This window comes from Phyllostomus hastatus, unplaced genomic scaffold (assembly GCF_019186645.2).
Source record: "Phyllostomus hastatus isolate PE091 unplaced genomic scaffold, TTU_PhHast_1.1 phas_contig_16, whole genome shotgun sequence".
Lineage (NCBI taxonomy): Eukaryota > Metazoa > Chordata > Mammalia > Chiroptera > Phyllostomidae > Phyllostomus > Phyllostomus hastatus.
In genome coordinates, this window is record NW_025333643.1 from 665,401 (window position 1) to 681,582 (window position 16,182).

Sequence of the window (16,182 nt, forward strand, 5' to 3'; positions counted from 1 at the left end):
TATTGAGGTTGATCCAGGTTAGATTTCTGTGAAAGGATACTGGAAAGGGGTTGTTCCCAAAAGCAACAGTGACTAGATAATGAACTTTCTTGCCTATAATGAAACTACTTACATCATCAGCCCCTAAACATCACACCCCTGCAGTATCCTGTTGGCACTGGGGGAATTGGTCTTTTTGTCAGCTGGGTGGAGGTAATCCAGCACTGGATTCTTACCTAGTTCAGAATGGCTCATAGGCACTTTAGAATTGCTCATCACCAAGTTTTGAATTATGTTATTCTTAAACCTTTGTTTCTTAAGACATTGATACTTTGTTTTAAATTTATACTACTGAGTTTTTTAAAATTCATATTAATGGCTATTTAAGAAAGTATTCCTTTGTTTTCAGTGTGATATTTTTTTAATTTTTAAAATTATATTTCAATGATTATGCTATTACAGTTGTCCCAATTTTTCCCCCTTCGTCTCCCTCCACCCAGCAACCCCCCCCCCCACTCCTTCAGACAATCCCCACACCATTGCCCATGGGTCAGGCCTATAAGTTCTTTGGCTACTCCATTTCCTATACTGTACTTCACATCCCCATGGCTATTCTGTAACTACCTAGTTGTACTTCTTTTCAAGTATATTTTATTGATTATGCTGTTACAGTTTTCTTAATTTTTCCCCCTTAATCTCCCCTTTGCCCTGCATCCCCCAAACCTCCAGCTTCCCCCCACCCGGGCCCCTTAGTTTATGTCCATGGGTTGTACAGGTAAGTTCTTTGACTTCTCTGTTTCCTATACCATTCTTAAGCTCTCCTCATCTATTTTATACCTACCAATTATGCTTCTTATTCCCTGTACCTCCCCCCTCATTCTCCCCCTCCCCACTGAAAACCCTCCATGTGATCTCCATTTCTGTGATTCTGTTCCTGTTCTAGTTGTTTCCTTAGTTTTTGGTTTTTAGGTTCAGTTGTTGATAGTTGTGTTTGTTGCCATTTTACCATTAATGGTTTTTTATCTTATTCTATTTCTAAAATAAATCCCTTTATCATTTCATATAATAAGGGCCTGATGACAATGAACTCCTTTAACTTGACCTTATCTGGGAAGCACTTTATCTGCCCTTCCATTCTAAATGATAGCTTTGCTGGATAGAGTAATCTTGGATGTAGGTCCTTGGCTTGCATGATTTTGAATACTTCTTTCCAGCCCCTTCTTGCCTGCAAGGTTTCTTTTGAGAAATCAGCTGACAGTCTTGTGGGAACTCCTTTGTAGGTACCTGTCTCCTTTCCTCTTGCTGCTTTTAAGATTCTATTTATCTTTAATCTTGGGTAACTTAATAATGATGCACCTTTGTGTGTTGTTCTTTGGATCCAAGTTCTTTGGGACTCTCTGGGCTTCCTGGAAGTCTATTTCCTTTGCCAGATTGGGGAAGTTTTCCTTCATTATTTGTTCAAATTATTTTTCAACTTCTTGCTCTCATTCTTCTGGCACCCCTGTGATTTGGATATTAGAATGTTTAAAGTTGTCCCAGACGTTCTGAAGACTCTCCTCATTTTTTTGAATTTTTGTTTGTTCTGTTCCTTTTGGATGTTTATTTCTTCCTTTTGTTCTGCATCGTTGATTTGAGTTCAGTTTCCTTCCCTTCACTGTTGGTTCCCTGTATATTTTGCTTTATTTCACTTTGGGTAACCTTCCTTCTTCATTTTGTGACCCAGATTGCAAAATGAAATGAGCATCCTGATTACTAGTGTTTTAAACTCTCCATCAGATAGGTTGGCTACCTCCTGGTCGCTTAGTTCTTTTTCTGGAGTTTTGATCTATTGTTCTATGTGGGCCATTTTTCTTTGTCTCTGCACACCTCTTATGTTGTAGGGGGGGTGGAGCTTTAGGTATTTGCCAGGGCGGGGCAACCCTCTTTGCTGCCTTGTGGCGCTGTCTGTGGGGGAGGGGTTAGAGAGGGAACAATGGCTCGTTTGCTCTGCTCTATCCCCATTTTCCAAGGAACTCTGTCTTGTGAGACTGGGAGTTTCCCCCAACCTGGCAAACCCCAGCCGACAGTTTATAGCTAGCTTGAGTCTCTAGTTTCCCATTCAGACAGCCCTGCCTCGCTCTGCCATCTTTGGGGGGGGGGGGTCCTCTCTGCCCTCTCTGCCTGCCCAGCTGCTCAGTCCTGCCCTCCTGCCTGTCTGGTGAGTGTTTCTTTTAACTCCTTGGTTGTTGGAGTTCCATGCAGTTTGATTTTTTCTGGCACTTCTGGTTGCTTATTGATTTTAGATTGGTGGTTATCCTCCTTTTGGTTGTGTGAGGAAGCAAAAGGTTTCTACCTATGTCTCCATCTTGGCAGTAACTCTATTGAAGCTTTTTTTAAAAAAGTTTTAAAAATAGTAACTTGTAACAGCACTCTTACCTTTGGATCCAGCCAGTGGCTTCTGCTGTGTGTATCTGAGTGACCATCACTGATGCAGAGGTGTACGGCCTCCCGATCAGAACACTTCCGGAACTGGTTAGTCTCTGGGGTGTGCTCAAAGTCTATAAATTAGGACAAAGAAAATAATATTTTTAGTTATTAAGGAAAGCCTGCAGGCACAAAATATTGACTAACCTACATACAAGGAGGAAACTTTATTGCCTAAAATGCACTTAATATTAATCATCTAAAATCTGAACAATACTTCTGATTCCTTTATATGAAACAAAGCACAGTACCCTTGCCTCACGCCCGCGGTCTGCCACCGTGCCGCAGGCCAGTGGTCTGCTGCTGTGCCGCGTTCCCCCCTGCATGCCGCGGGTCCCTTAAGCCAGCCCCGGCTCGTTCCCGCGGTCCCCCGCCGTGCTGTGGGTCCCCTAAACTAGCCCTGCTTCGCTCCGTGGTCCCCTAAACCTGCTCTGCCTCAGGCCTACGGTCCGCCACCGCCGCCGCCACGGGTCCCCTAAGCCAGCCCCGCCTCATGCCCGCGATCCGCCACCGCCACCGTGCTGCGGGTCCCCTAAGCCACCTCCGTCTCATGCCCGTGGTCCGCCGCCGTGACGCGGGTCCCCTAAGCCAGCTCCCCTCGCTCCCGTGGTCCCCCACCGTGCTCTGGGTCCCCTAAACCAGCCCCTACTTGCGCTGCGGGTCCCCTAAGCCACCTCCGCCTCACGCCCGTGGTCCGCTGCGGTGATGCGGGTCCCCTAAGCCAGCTCCCCTCGCTCTCGTGGTCCTCCGCCGTGCTCTGGGTCCCCCAAACCAGCGCCGTCTCACGCCCGTGGTCTGCCGCCGTGCCGTGGGTCCCCTAAGCCAGCCGTGCCGTGGGTCCCCTAAGCCAGCCCCGCCTCACGCCCGTGGTCCGCCGCCGTGCTGCGGGTCCCCTAAACTACCGCCGCCTCACGCCCGTGGTCTGCCGCCGTGCCGTGGGTCCCGTAAGCCAGCCCCGCCTCACGCCCGTGGTCCGCAGCCGTGCCGCGGGTCCCCTAAGCTACCTCCGCCTCACGCCCGTGGTCTGCCGCTGTGCCGCGGGTCCCCTAAACAAGCTCCCTTCACTCCAGTGGTCCACCGCCTTGCCACGGGTCCCCTAAGCCAGCCCCCCCCACTCCCATAGCCCCCCCCCTCCCCGCTGTACCTCAGGTCCCCTAAGACAGCCCCGCCTCACGCCCGTGGTCCGCCGCTGTGCCGCAGGTCCCCTAAGCTAGCTCCCCTCGCTCCCGTGGTCCACCGCTTTGCCACGGGTCCCCTAAGCCAGCCCCCCTACACTCCCATAGTCCCCCCCCCCGCTGTACCTCAGGTCCCCTAAAACAGCCCCGCCTCATGCCCGTGGTCCGCCGCTGTGCCGCGGGTCCCCTAAACCAGCCCCCACCGTTTCCATAGTACCCCCGCTGTACCTCGGATCCCCTAAGTCAGCCCCGCCTCACTCCCGTGGTCCGCCGCCATGCCGCGGGTCTCCTAAGCCAGCTCTGCCTCATGCCCATGGCCTGCTGCCGTGCCGCGGTCCCCCGCCGTGCCGCGGTCCGCCACTGTGCCGCGGGTCCCCTAAGCCAGTGCCACCTCACGATCGTGGTCCGCCACCGTACCTCAGGTACCCTAAACCCGCGCCACGCTGCTCCTGCCCTCTGCCGCAGTGCCTAGGTTCGCTGTGCCTTGGGTCCTCTAAGCCAGCCCCGCCTCGTTCCCGGGGTCCTCTGCGGTACACCGGGTCTCCTGTGCTAGCCCCGCCTTGCTCACACGTCTGCTGCCCTGCCCCCTCAGTCCTCCCCCTTGTCCTGGGGTCCTCTCCCCGGCGGAGTTGCCCATCTTGGTCTCTGTTACCGCTCTGGTGAATGTTTCTTTAACTCCTTGTTTATCAGAGTTCCATGCACTTTGATTTTCCGGCATTTCTGGTTATTTATTGTTTTTAGATTGGTGGTTATCTTCCTTTTGGTTGTGCGAGGAAGTGAAGGGTTTCTACCTATGCCTCCATCTTGGCGGGAACTCTCCCATTTTTTTCATCAACACCTTGGCCTTTCAGTGTTATCTTTCCTTTATTATCGCCCCAACTAGATTGTGAGTGTCTTATAAGCAGTAACTGTGTGTTATACATGGATGAATTACTACCCACTCGCACAGTGCCTCCTAAAATATAGTAGATATATCATAAATTTATTATTTAAGAAAAATGTTGACAAATTGCATTACTAGTTTTAACTTAGTTTTACTGTTTTAGAATGGTATGATTTCTCTGTCTTTTAATGATACTGCCTGTGCCCTTATTGATGATTTGTCTTTTCTGGGAAAAGCATTGTATGTTTTATAATTAGTTTTTATTTCAAAATTTTCTAAAATACAAGTGTTATCCTTCTTCATAATCCATGATATTTGAGATACATAGATAATGGGTTGGCCAAAAAGTGCATTTGTTTTCTCCCCTTAGATGGCTCTAATAGCACTTAGTTGTCTTTAACTTCATTCAAAACAATTTTGTTAGATTGTGTTGTGACAGCTGTCATATCAGTGTGCATTAAAAAATCTTACCAAAATTGGTGAATTTTTGTGTAGCCATTTTAATATTGAAGATGGAAGAAAATATGCAACATTTTCTGCATATTATGCTTTAGCATTTCAAGAAATGTGAAAATGCAGCTGAAATGCAAAGAAAAGATTTATGCAGTGTGTGGGAAAGGTTCTGTGACTGATAAAAAGTGTCAAAAGTAGTTTGTGAAGTTTCATGCTGGAGATTTCTCACTGGACGTTGCTCCACGGTCAGGTAGACCAGTTGAAGTTGATAGCAATCAAATCAAGACATTAATTGAGAATAATCAGCATTCGACCATGTTGGAGATAGCTGAGATACTCATAATACCCAAATCAATTAAGATTTGGGTGAAAATGAAAAATGTGTCTCTTATTTTACAGAAAAAAATGTAACAGACTTTTTAGCCAGCCTGATATTTGTTGAGCTGGGCTTAAAATTCTTAGATTTGAATACCATGTTTGATATAAGCATTTGACTGCTTCTTTCAGATTTTGATGTACATTTTTGGTTATTAGTCATTTAACAGGAATTTAATGTGGGCAAAGCCATGTGCTAGGGATCACTAATATTTAGTTAGCATGTAATGAAATACTATGAACACCATGTGGAAAAATATATACTTTTAATTAAGATTTTTTCCAATAAAATAGACTACTCAGTTTATTTATTTTTGTCATTACAGGGTAAAGTTCACCTTGAATTAAAACTGAATGAACTGATAACAGAGAATGGAACTGTGTGCCAGCAGCTTGTTGTACAGTAAGTATATTTCTTGTACCAAAATCAACTAGAAATAATTCTCCATTTTATATTGTTTGAATCTTAAGCCAGCTCCTTATTTTAAGTAGTTCAGAAGCAAAATTACTATGCTACTTCTTTGTTAAATTGATTTCCAGTTTATTTTCTTGTATCTAGTCTACTTAGGTTATAGTAAGTCATTAATTAATTCAACCAAAGTTTATTATTAAATGTGAGTTAAATGATAGATATAGGCAATAGGGTGTTATAGGATCACAGATAAGTGTGTCTGCCTGTCAGGAGGAACGTGGGAAGGCTTCCTAGTAGAGTTCTTCTGGGAACTTGGATACCACAGAGCAGAGAGCACTGGAGACCTTGAGACTAAAACTAAATGCTTACTTTGAGATTACCAGTGTTGATTTTCACCTACTTTGAATTCTTTTTTTCCTCTTTTGCCTTGAAGTCATTTTTTTTTTTCACCCAGTCTAACCTTCTGACTGTTCTGGAAGTCTGTTCTTGCCTAATCCCTTATCTTTTCCTTCCTACCCAAATCCTTCCTCTGTGTTGTCAACAAACTGCCCAATATCCCTGATTTCTTCTGAATGTCTTCTTTGTCTTTGTCATGACTAATATCTGAGTGTCCCTTGAGATAGTTTCCTCTACTGTGTTCTCAACCAGAGGCTGTTTTTTAAAATAGCACATACTTTAGAGCCAGAGAGTAAGATAAATGTTACTTTCCTGTTGCTTCTCCAGACTATAATTTATTCTGTTAATTGTGAACACCCTAGCTCCTTTGAGGCATCCTCTTTCTACATAAATATATATGTTTATACTTATGTATTTTAATATGTACACTAAGTACCACTTCTAATTTACTTAATTAATTTTTTCTGAACTCTTTCAAATGTTACATATGATGTTACATATGAGTATATCATGACCCTTAGTATATCAGTGCTTATTTCCGAAGAATAAAGGTACTCTCTTAAGTAACTGTAGTAGAGTTACCAAACTCAGGAAATACAACATTGTTAAAGTAAAAGTATAATCTATAGTTATTATATTCAGTATATTAATCTACAGTTACTATATTTTACTTTGGTCAACTGTTCCAGTAATGACCTTTAGAACATTTTGTTTCTCTCCAGGAAAGAATTTAGTTTAAGAGCACATATTGCATTTGTTGTCAGGTCTCCTTAATCTTCTTAACCGGTGCTGGTTTTTAGCTTTTGTCTGTCTTTCACGGTATTAAGATTTTTGAAGAATACAGACCAGTTACTTTTCAATTTGGATTTCCCTACAAAAAAATAGTTAAAGGTGTATTTACAGGTTTCTGCCCTTAGACTGACAACATACAATGAAAATATTTGGGTTAGTCCCTCTTCCAGCACTCCCTCTGCTCAGTTTGGTTATGTTATATATTTGAAATACAACTAGTTGGATTGGGTTGGTTGGTTTGTATTCAGTTTAATGTTTTCCCCCATCCTTTTTGGTTTACTTTTATTTCTTGAATATGTAGAATAATATTAGCATGACTTCAAAAGTCCAAAGTATACCAAATAGCATTATTCACAAATGTTATTCAGTCCCTGCTTCCTGTACCTTGATTTCTATTCCTATAGTTTTGCCTTTTCCAAAATGTCATATGAACAGATTCATATAATATATAGTCTTTTGTGTCTGGCTTCTTTCACTAAGTTAACATAATGCTTTTGAAATTCATCTACATTGTTGCGTATATCAATAGTTTAACCTTTCTTAGGTATTTCCTTTTTTTTCTTGTCATAACTTGATAGATACTGTTATCCTCATTTTCCAAATGATAAAATTATATACAGATTAGTTAAATAAGCCCAAGTTCATGTAGGGAGTGATAGAGTCTATATTTGAACTCTGGCAGTTTGATTTTATTTATAAACATTTTTTCATTTGAGATAATCACAGATTTATAAGAAATTATGAAGTACAGAGGGGTTCTGTGTGTCTTACACTCAGTTTCCCTCAATGGTTATATCTTATGTAATTATAATACAATACAGAAACCAGGAAATTGGCCTTGTACAATATACAGTATATTATATATCATCTCATCACATGTATAGATCTGTGTAAACTCCACCACAATAAAAATGTAGAACTATTCTATCACTATAAACATCTTCCTCATATGACTTCTTTATAGTTATATCCACTCCTTTCCCCACCACCATCCCTAACCTTTGGCAACTTCTAATCTGTCTCCACATCTAAAGTTTTGTTATTTCAAGAATGTTACGTAAATGGGACCTTCTAAGTATGTGACCTTTGAGATTGGCTTTTTTCGGTCACATTCTTCCAACTGTTTTGTGAGTTTCTTATGGATAGAATGTAGTTGGGTCACTTTTTAAGTCTACTCTGCTAAGCTCTGTCTTATTTACTTAGTTAATATACCATTAGTTTATGCCATTTATTTTTAATGTAATTATTGATATATTAGGCTTAAATGGGTTGTCTTATTTTTTTGTTTTCTGTTCCTTCTGTGTTTTCTTTTTCTTGGGTTACTTGAACATTTTTTTAGAATTTCATTTTTATTTATCTGTAGTGTTTTTCAATCTATAGTGTATTTCTTTGTATACTTTTAGTGGTTGCTTTAGGTATTACATTGTACATGTATAACATCAGTCTACTGGTGTTGACATTTTACTAGTTAGAATAAAGTATAGAAATCTTACCTTCTTTTAAATCCTTTAACATTCGCCACTTGTAATACAATTGTCTTAAATGTTTCTTCTACATAACCTTGAGAACCACATCAGTTTTATAATTTTTGCTTCAGCATTTAACAAAATTTAGAAATGTTAGAAAGTTGTATTTGCCCATATTTTGACCTTTTCTGATTCTTTCTTCCTATTATTTTGCGATTCCTTCTTTTATCACTATCTTTTTAAAAAAGATTTTATTTATTTTTAGAGAGAGGGGAGGGGAAGGAGAAAGGGAGGGAGAGAAACATCAACGTGTGGTTGCCTCTCACACGCACCCCCTACTGGGAACCTGGCCTGCAACCCAGGCATGTGCCCTGACTGGGCATCTAACCAGCAACCCTTTGGTTCACAGGCTGGCACTCAATCCACTGAGCTACACCAGCCAGGACACTATCTTTACATTTAGAGAATTTCTTCTTTTTCTTTTAGGGTAGGTGTGCTGGTGATACTTTCTCTTAGTTTTCCTTCATCTGAGAATGTCTTGATTTTTTTCTTCATTCTAGAAGGATATTTTCATGGGATATAGAACTTTTGGGTGACAGTTCTTTAAAAAAAAAATGTACCACTTCCTTCTGGCCTCATGTTTTTTTATGAGAAATCTACTGTCAGTCATATTGGTTTTTTCTATGCAGGTAACGTGCTCTTTCTCTCAGGCTACTTTCAAGATTTTTTCTTTGTTAATTTTTTGTGTTTTAGCTTGACTGCGGTATATCTTGGCATAGATTTCTTTCAGTTTATACTGTTTAGCATCCATCCAGCCTCTTGAATATAAAATATGTCTTTTGCCACAATTGGGATATTTTCAGCTATTATTTCTTCCGATACTTTATCAGTTTTACCATCCTTCTTTCCTTTTTGAGACTTCAGTGGCTTGAATGTTAGATATTCTGTTATAGTCCCACAGCTTCCAGAGGCTCTTATCTTCCCCCCGCCCCCCCAGTCTATTTTCCCTCTGTTTTTGATTTTGGGTAGCTTCTATTGCTGTGTCTCCTAGCTCCCTGTTTTCTTCCTCCATCCTCTTCATTCTGATATGAGCCCATTTATGGAGGTGTTTTGTTTTTTGGGGTTTTTTTGTTGTTATTGTATTTTTAAGTTCTAAAATTTCCATTTTGTTCTTCATATCTTTTATTTCTTTGGTGAGAATTTATCTTTTTTGCTGAAACTTTGTTTTTTTATTTATTTCAAATGTTCAAAATTTCTCATTAAGTCATTTTTATGATGGCTGCTTTTATATTCTTGCCAGATTAATTTCAATATCCATGTTATCTCAGTGTTGGCATGTGCTGATTGTCTTTTCTCATTGAAGTTGAAAATCGCCTTTTTTTTTTTTTTTTGTATGATGAGTGGTTTTCTCTATTCTGGACATTTTGGGTATTATGTTATGAGACTCTGGATCTCATTTAAATCTTCTGTTTTAGCCAGATTTTTTTTACACTCTGCTGGTGGGGTAAGAGGAGTACTTATTCATTCTCGTCAGGTAGAGGTAGAAGTTTAGGTTCCTGACTTCACATCTGTTGATACTCCTTGAGAAGTGTTTTTTGTTTATGCTGAATGGAGTAGTAGTTGAGGCTGCTCTTGGTCCTCACCTGTGCCGGCTCTCTCTGGGATAGGGAAAAGTGCCTCATTACTGTTCTGTGCCCTCCACCAACACCATTGTTGGGAGCAATTAGTTACCCTTGCCTTCCCACTCAACCTTCTCCGATACCACCCTGGCATGGGGTTGGGAGTAGTGCCTTATTGCTACTAGGTGGGGATGGAAAGCCAGGTTCCCCAGGTGGTTTCTGTTGACACCGTCGGGGTAAGGGGCTTACTAAGGCCTGCTGAAGTCTAGATTCTCTCCTCAACCTTTGGCCTTTGTTGGTGGGGTAAGGATGGAGCCACAGCTTTTTTCATGATTAGAATAGATGGTTATTGTCTGGAAGTGGTTTCTGTCTTGCTAAGTTGCCTAGTTCCTGGTCCTTTGGCTACAGAGAGTTGGGTTTCTCTCAGGGCATTTTTTGTTTATGCTCAATGGTGTTTCCGGGTTGGTAGCTTCTCTGCTACTCAGCCAGGGATATGTAAAGTACAGTATTCCCCCTTATCTGTGGTTTTACTTTCTGTGGTTTTGGGTACGCACTTCCAACCACAGTTCATGAATAGTCAATAAAAAATTTCAGAAATAAATGATTTATAAGTTTTAAATTGCACACAGTTCTGAGTAGTATGGTAAAATTTCACACCATCCTGCTCCACCCAGCTCAGAATGTGAATCATCCCTTTGTCCACTGTATATGCTACCCACCCGTTAGTCACCTAGTAGCTGTCTCAGTTATCAGATCGACTGACTCAATATTGCAGTGCTTATGTCCAAGTAACCCTTATTTTACTCAATGGCCCCCAAAGCACAAGAGTAGTAATGCTGGCAATTTTGATACACCAGAGAGAATCCTTAAAGTGCTTCTTCTAAGTGAAAAGGTGAAAGTTCTATACTTAATAAAGAAAGAAAAAAATTGTATGCTGAGGTTGCTAAGATCCACAGTAAGAATGAATCTTCTGTGAAGTTGTGAAGAAGGCAAAATAAATTCATGCTACTTTGAGAAGAGAGAGACCACATTTATATAATTTTTATTACAGTATTTGGTTATAATGGTTCTATTTTATTATTGCTGATAACCTCTTGCCTAATTCATAAATTAATCTTTATCATAGGTATGTATGTATAGAAGAAAACATAGTACATATAGGGTTCAGCACTATCCATGGTTTCAGGCATCCGCTGGGGGTCTTGGAATGTGTCCCTCAAGGCCGAGGTGAGGGGGTGGCGGGCTACTATTTAAAGAAAACCCAGGGAGCTTATCGGTGTATCTTTTCTTGGGTCCCAAGATTTCTACTTGGTTTATCTTCTCTTCACCTATAAGAGTTTTCTTGTGTTGGTTTTATATATAATGTTCAGAGTTTTTAGCTATACTTAGTAGGAGGAATAGGGAGGCATGCATCTACTTCATCTTGTCCTAGAACTGGAAACCAGTTAATTTCATTTTGTTTATGAGTAGTATTCTATTGTATGGAACTTGTTTGTTCATTCTTCAGTTTATGGATATTTAAATTATTTTCCGTTTGAGACTACTATAAAGAAAGCTGCTATAAATGTTCACAGTTTTTTATGTGAATGTATGCTTGTCTATTATTTTCTTTTTTCTATTCATTTTCACTTAAGCCTCCATTGTCCATACTCACTGACTTGCAGCAACAGAACACCAGTAGTAGCCTTATGGAATTTATTGTTTCTTTCTCAACTTGAAAGGTATTTTGAAGTTTGGTATTCTGTGTTTTAGTAACACTTGAAGACATGGTTTCAAGTGTTTGCTTTGTGCGCCTTGCTAAACTTAAAGTTTTGGAAGTAATGTATGGAAAGATTCTAATTTTATTTATTTTTTAAAGATTTTATTTATTTTTAGAGGGGGTAAAGGGAGGGAGAGAAACATCACTGTGTGGTTGCCTCTCACACGCCCCCTACTGAGGACCTGGCCTGCAACCCAGGTGTGTGCCATGACTGGGAATTGAACCGGTGACCCTTTGGTTTACAGGCAGTGTTCAATCCACTGAGCCATACCAGCCAGAGCAAAAGAGTCCTATTTTAGCAGTAACTATTATCCTGCAGACCTAGGAGCTCCACACTGGAGCATTCTTGTACATCAGTAAGACCATGATCCACTGGTCTTTACCACCTTCTTTCCCACTCCTATTTTCACTTCCCTTTACATCTTTTTTTAAATCATCTGTCACTATAATCATTTTCTTGCAGGTTCCCTAAATCTTCTGCTCTTCTCTTTCTCCCTATTATTTATCTGGAAAAATCCTAATATGAATGAACTTAACCTCTGCCTCTGTGTTCAGTCTGTATTGAATCTGAATATTGCTGGAGAAAAAAACACACAGACTGTTTTTACTTTACATTCATGACCACAACCTTACGTGGGTGCTTGTAACTGTCCTGAAGTTTTGCTTTGCTTCTCTAAATGCACCGATGAGCTTTCCCATTACTACAGACTATAAATTGGTCATGTCTTCCTAAATACAAATCTGCAAACCTGTATTGGCACCAGTCTTTTTGTCTTTATGTTATAGTAGGGGAGGTGCCCCTTTACTTATTGGAAGTGATTATTTCCATCTGAGCTCTGGATTCCATTTGTTTTCCCTACTCAAAAACTTTGCTCCTTCAAATATCCCTTCTTCCATTTCATTTACTTTACCCTCTCTTTTAGATTGTTATCATCATCCTAAAAGATATGCCTCTCAAGACCTCATCCCTATCTCTCTCTCCCAGCTACCATCCCCATTTCTCTGTTGCCCTTTGAAGACAGACTTCTCAAAGTAAAATGGTCTAATAAATATAAGTGTGTGTGTGTGTGTGTGTGTGTGTGTACACACTTGCTATGTTCACTGAGAAGGCCTAGAAACAGTGTTACCCCAATACAATTGAGCATACTTAGTGCCCATATATTGGTTTCTAAATATCATTCCCCAATCAGCAATATCTGATAGATCTTTCTCTGGTGATGAAAATGTTTTGTATCTTAACTGTCCAATACAGTAGCCACTAGGATGTATGGCTGTTGAAAACTTGAAATATGGCTAGTACTACTAAAAAATTGAATTTTTAATTTTGTCTGATTTTAATTAAATTTAAATAACAACAAGTGGCTAATGACTACAGTATTAGACAGAGCTGCTCCAATAAAAAGAAACTGGACTTCTTTTTAGCAGAGACTGATTTCAAGGCTTGGGCAGAGAAAATATAAGATGAGCCCAGAGCATTTATGGAGAATGTAAAGGAGTGCTTAAAAAATAATGAGGGCATATAGAGAGGACTTTGAAGCCAACTTGAACATGCTCCCAGATACCCAAGTCTGAGATGATTTTTGCATCAAAATGAGTAATGATAACAATGAATTAAAACCTGTACAATAAAATAAATATCTGTGAGTTGGTACTGCTATAAACAAATAAATACACATGGGGGAGAAAGGACTGCTTTTTCTTATAATAGAATTTTAATTAATGGTAAGACAAGTGGTAGAAATATAAATCATCATCGGCAAGCACTACAGTAATAGTGCAGGGACAAATCACCTATAGTTGCTAAAAAAAGTGAGCATAAGTATGATGACAAACAACATATATATGCATAGTTTCGAAGAATATCCACACAAGATGTCTGATAGATACCACCTTAACTGAGTGATCAAAGTTAGTATCACCTGTAAGGAGACGCCCAGTACCTGCTTGTATAATGAATTGCAAAAGACACCAAAATGCGTAATTTCAATCTAATCATGAGCAAGCATCAGACAAATTCAAATTAAGGAATATTTTACAAAGGAACTGGCTAATACTGGCAAGATCATGGGGCAGAGAAGGAAAACGAAGGAACTATTTTAGGAACACATGACAACTGCATGCAATGTGAGATCCTATTACATCATGGACTGGGGAAAGGCTACATTGGTGAAATTGGAGTAAGGTCTATAGAGTAATTAATATTGTTATTAACTAATTATGTCATTAGTTTTCTGTTTCTATAGATCTACTTGGCTACAGAAAATGTTAACATTGGGCCCTGGCCAGGTGGCTCAGTTGGTTGGAGCATCATCCCATTCACCAAAAGGTTGCGGGTTCAGTGACCAGTTCAGGCACATACTTAGGTTGCAGGTTCTATCATCAATGCCTCTTTCTCTCTCTGTCTGTTTCTCTCTCTCTTTGTCTCTTTGTCTCTCTGTGTCTCTCCCTCACTTCCTTCCTCCCCTTTCCCTCTCCTTTCCTGTCTTCCTCCCTCGCTTGCTTCCTTTCTAATTTCAGCAAACATATACTCGGGTGAGGATTTTTTTTAAAATGTTAACATTGAGTGATAGCGATGGGTATACAGAAACTCTCTATTTTTACAACTTTTTGAAAGTCAGAAATTATCTCCAAAAAGCTTTTAAAAATTATTTATTTACACCTTGTGCATTCAACCCAGGTTTTTTTTTCTAAGCTCCAAATTCATATGTTTACTTGTTTTTTGGCAGCTTCACTAATGTCTCACAACAGTGCAATTTAACACATTTAAAACTGAAGCATTGATTCTCCTATCTATCCAGCTCCTCCCTCACAGCCTTAGCAAATGGTACCACCATTCATTTCATGCTCCAGCCAGAATTCTGGGAGTCATTTAAAATCTCTCTCCACACATTGGATCCACTTCTTATTCATTCTATAACATTTTTTGGACTCTCTAAGTTTTAGTAATAGCTACTGACATGTCCTTATTTCAAACTGCCAACCATTTCTTAACTATTGCAATGGATTCTTAGCTGTTCTTCCACTCTGCAATCCATTTTCTTTATAGCAACCTAGTGTAATCTTTTAAAACGAATTAAATCATGTCATTACCCTGTTCAAACACTTAGTGATTTTCCATCGCGTTTAGGATAAAGTGCAGGTCCCTTATCTTGGCTCACAAGATCTAGCGTGTTCTGACCCTGCCTGCCTCTTTGAGTTCATCTTGCGGCATGCCTCATCTTGTCCATATGCTTGCTGGCCTTCTCTGAATTCCTCAAATGTGACATACTCTTCCACTTCAAAGCTCTCTGTGTCTGCTGATCTTTTTGCTTGGAATGCCCTCGTGACCATTCTTTTTCTAGCTGGTTCCTTCTCATTCTTCAAATTTCAGCTTAAATACCACTTATTCTAAAATAGGGCATTCTGTTCTTTCTTCATAACATTGCTCTTTGCCATTACTATTTTTTTTCTTTATTGCTTGTCATCTGTTTCTTCAAGTGGACTTAAGCTCCATGAGGTCATGGACCATGTTTGTCTTATTCACCTTATCACCCCCTGCCTGACACTTAACAGGCGTTAAATAAATCTTTGAAACATCTAAATGAACTAAGAAGGTAACATTTGTCTTAAAGGATGAATAGAAAGTAGCTAGCCTAGAAAAAGTGAGATTTTTCTTTTCTCCAGAAGCAAGCAAAGAATAATAGGCAAAAGTATGGAGGCAAGAAACAGTATGGTGAGTGTTAAATAGAAGCAGTTTGATGTTACTTTGTATCTGAAGCTTGAGTCAAAGATTGGTCAGAAATTGGTGAAATAGGCTGGAACTCAATCTTGGAGGCTCTTATGTACCGTATGAGCTTATGAAACTTATATATGAGCTTATGAAACTATTGGAAGACTTTAGACAGTACAGTAATATGGACAAACTGAATTTTAGAAAGATCAGATTTGTGACAATTTAAGTATAGAAACTAGGAGGTGAATTTCAAATGAACAATGACAGATTCTGCACCAGAACAATAGCTATAGACATGAGAAAAGAGGACAGAAGAAGAAATATTTAAATAGTAGAATCACCAAAACTTACTAATTAGATATAGAAAGTAAGGAAGAAAAAGCAATTTCAATGTGTTTCCTAGATTTCTAGATTGTGTTACTAGGTGGATGGTGGTGTTTGCAACAAAGGGAAAATGCTGGGGGAGGTGGAGTTGCTTTAATAAGGTGGTAGTGAGTTCAATTTTGGCTGCTTCTGAACATCTAGGTGGAGATTTCCATCAGGCATTTGGGTATAAAAATGTAAAACTCTGGGGAGATCTCATATGGAAATGTAAAGATGATGGTAGTTTAGCCAAAAGAATAGGTAGATAGAAATAGGCTGAAAGGGAGTTATCTAGTAAAAGAGAGCAGTTGATGAGAACAGATTCAGCCTAAGAG

General features: G+C 40.0%; 1 protein-coding gene and 1 long non-coding RNA gene across 5 annotated transcripts in view; one reads left to right on the forward strand and one right to left on the reverse strand.

Moving 5' to 3' along the window:
• LOC123814397 overlaps positions 1-4,137 on the reverse strand; it is a 102,977-nt gene extending 98,840 nt beyond the window's left edge. For 2 of the 3 annotated variants that reach the window (XR_006784900.1, XR_006784898.1), the window contains exons 1-2: positions 3,846-4,111; positions 2,395-2,516 (exon numbers count right to left, since the gene is read on the reverse strand). This is a non-coding gene — a long non-coding RNA (uncharacterized LOC123814397). Of the gene's footprint in view, positions 1-2,394; positions 2,517-3,845 lie in introns of all 3 variants that reach the window. The other variant, XR_006784899.1, reaches the window with a different exon arrangement.
• RASA2 (RAS p21 protein activator 2) overlaps positions 1-16,182 on the forward strand; it is a 123,297-nt gene that overhangs the window by 49,032 nt on the left and 58,083 nt on the right. The window contains exons 1-2 of one of the 2 annotated variants that reach the window (XM_045832143.1): positions 4,233-4,276; positions 5,655-5,731. Coding sequence is in view for 1 of the 2 variants with exons in the window: in XM_045832142.1 (XP_045688098.1) it covers positions 5,655-5,731 (77 nt within the window). In the remaining variant the exon portion in view is untranslated. Of the gene's footprint in view, positions 1-4,232; positions 4,277-5,654; positions 5,732-16,182 lie in introns of those variants that run through there. The other variant, XM_045832142.1, reaches the window with a different exon arrangement.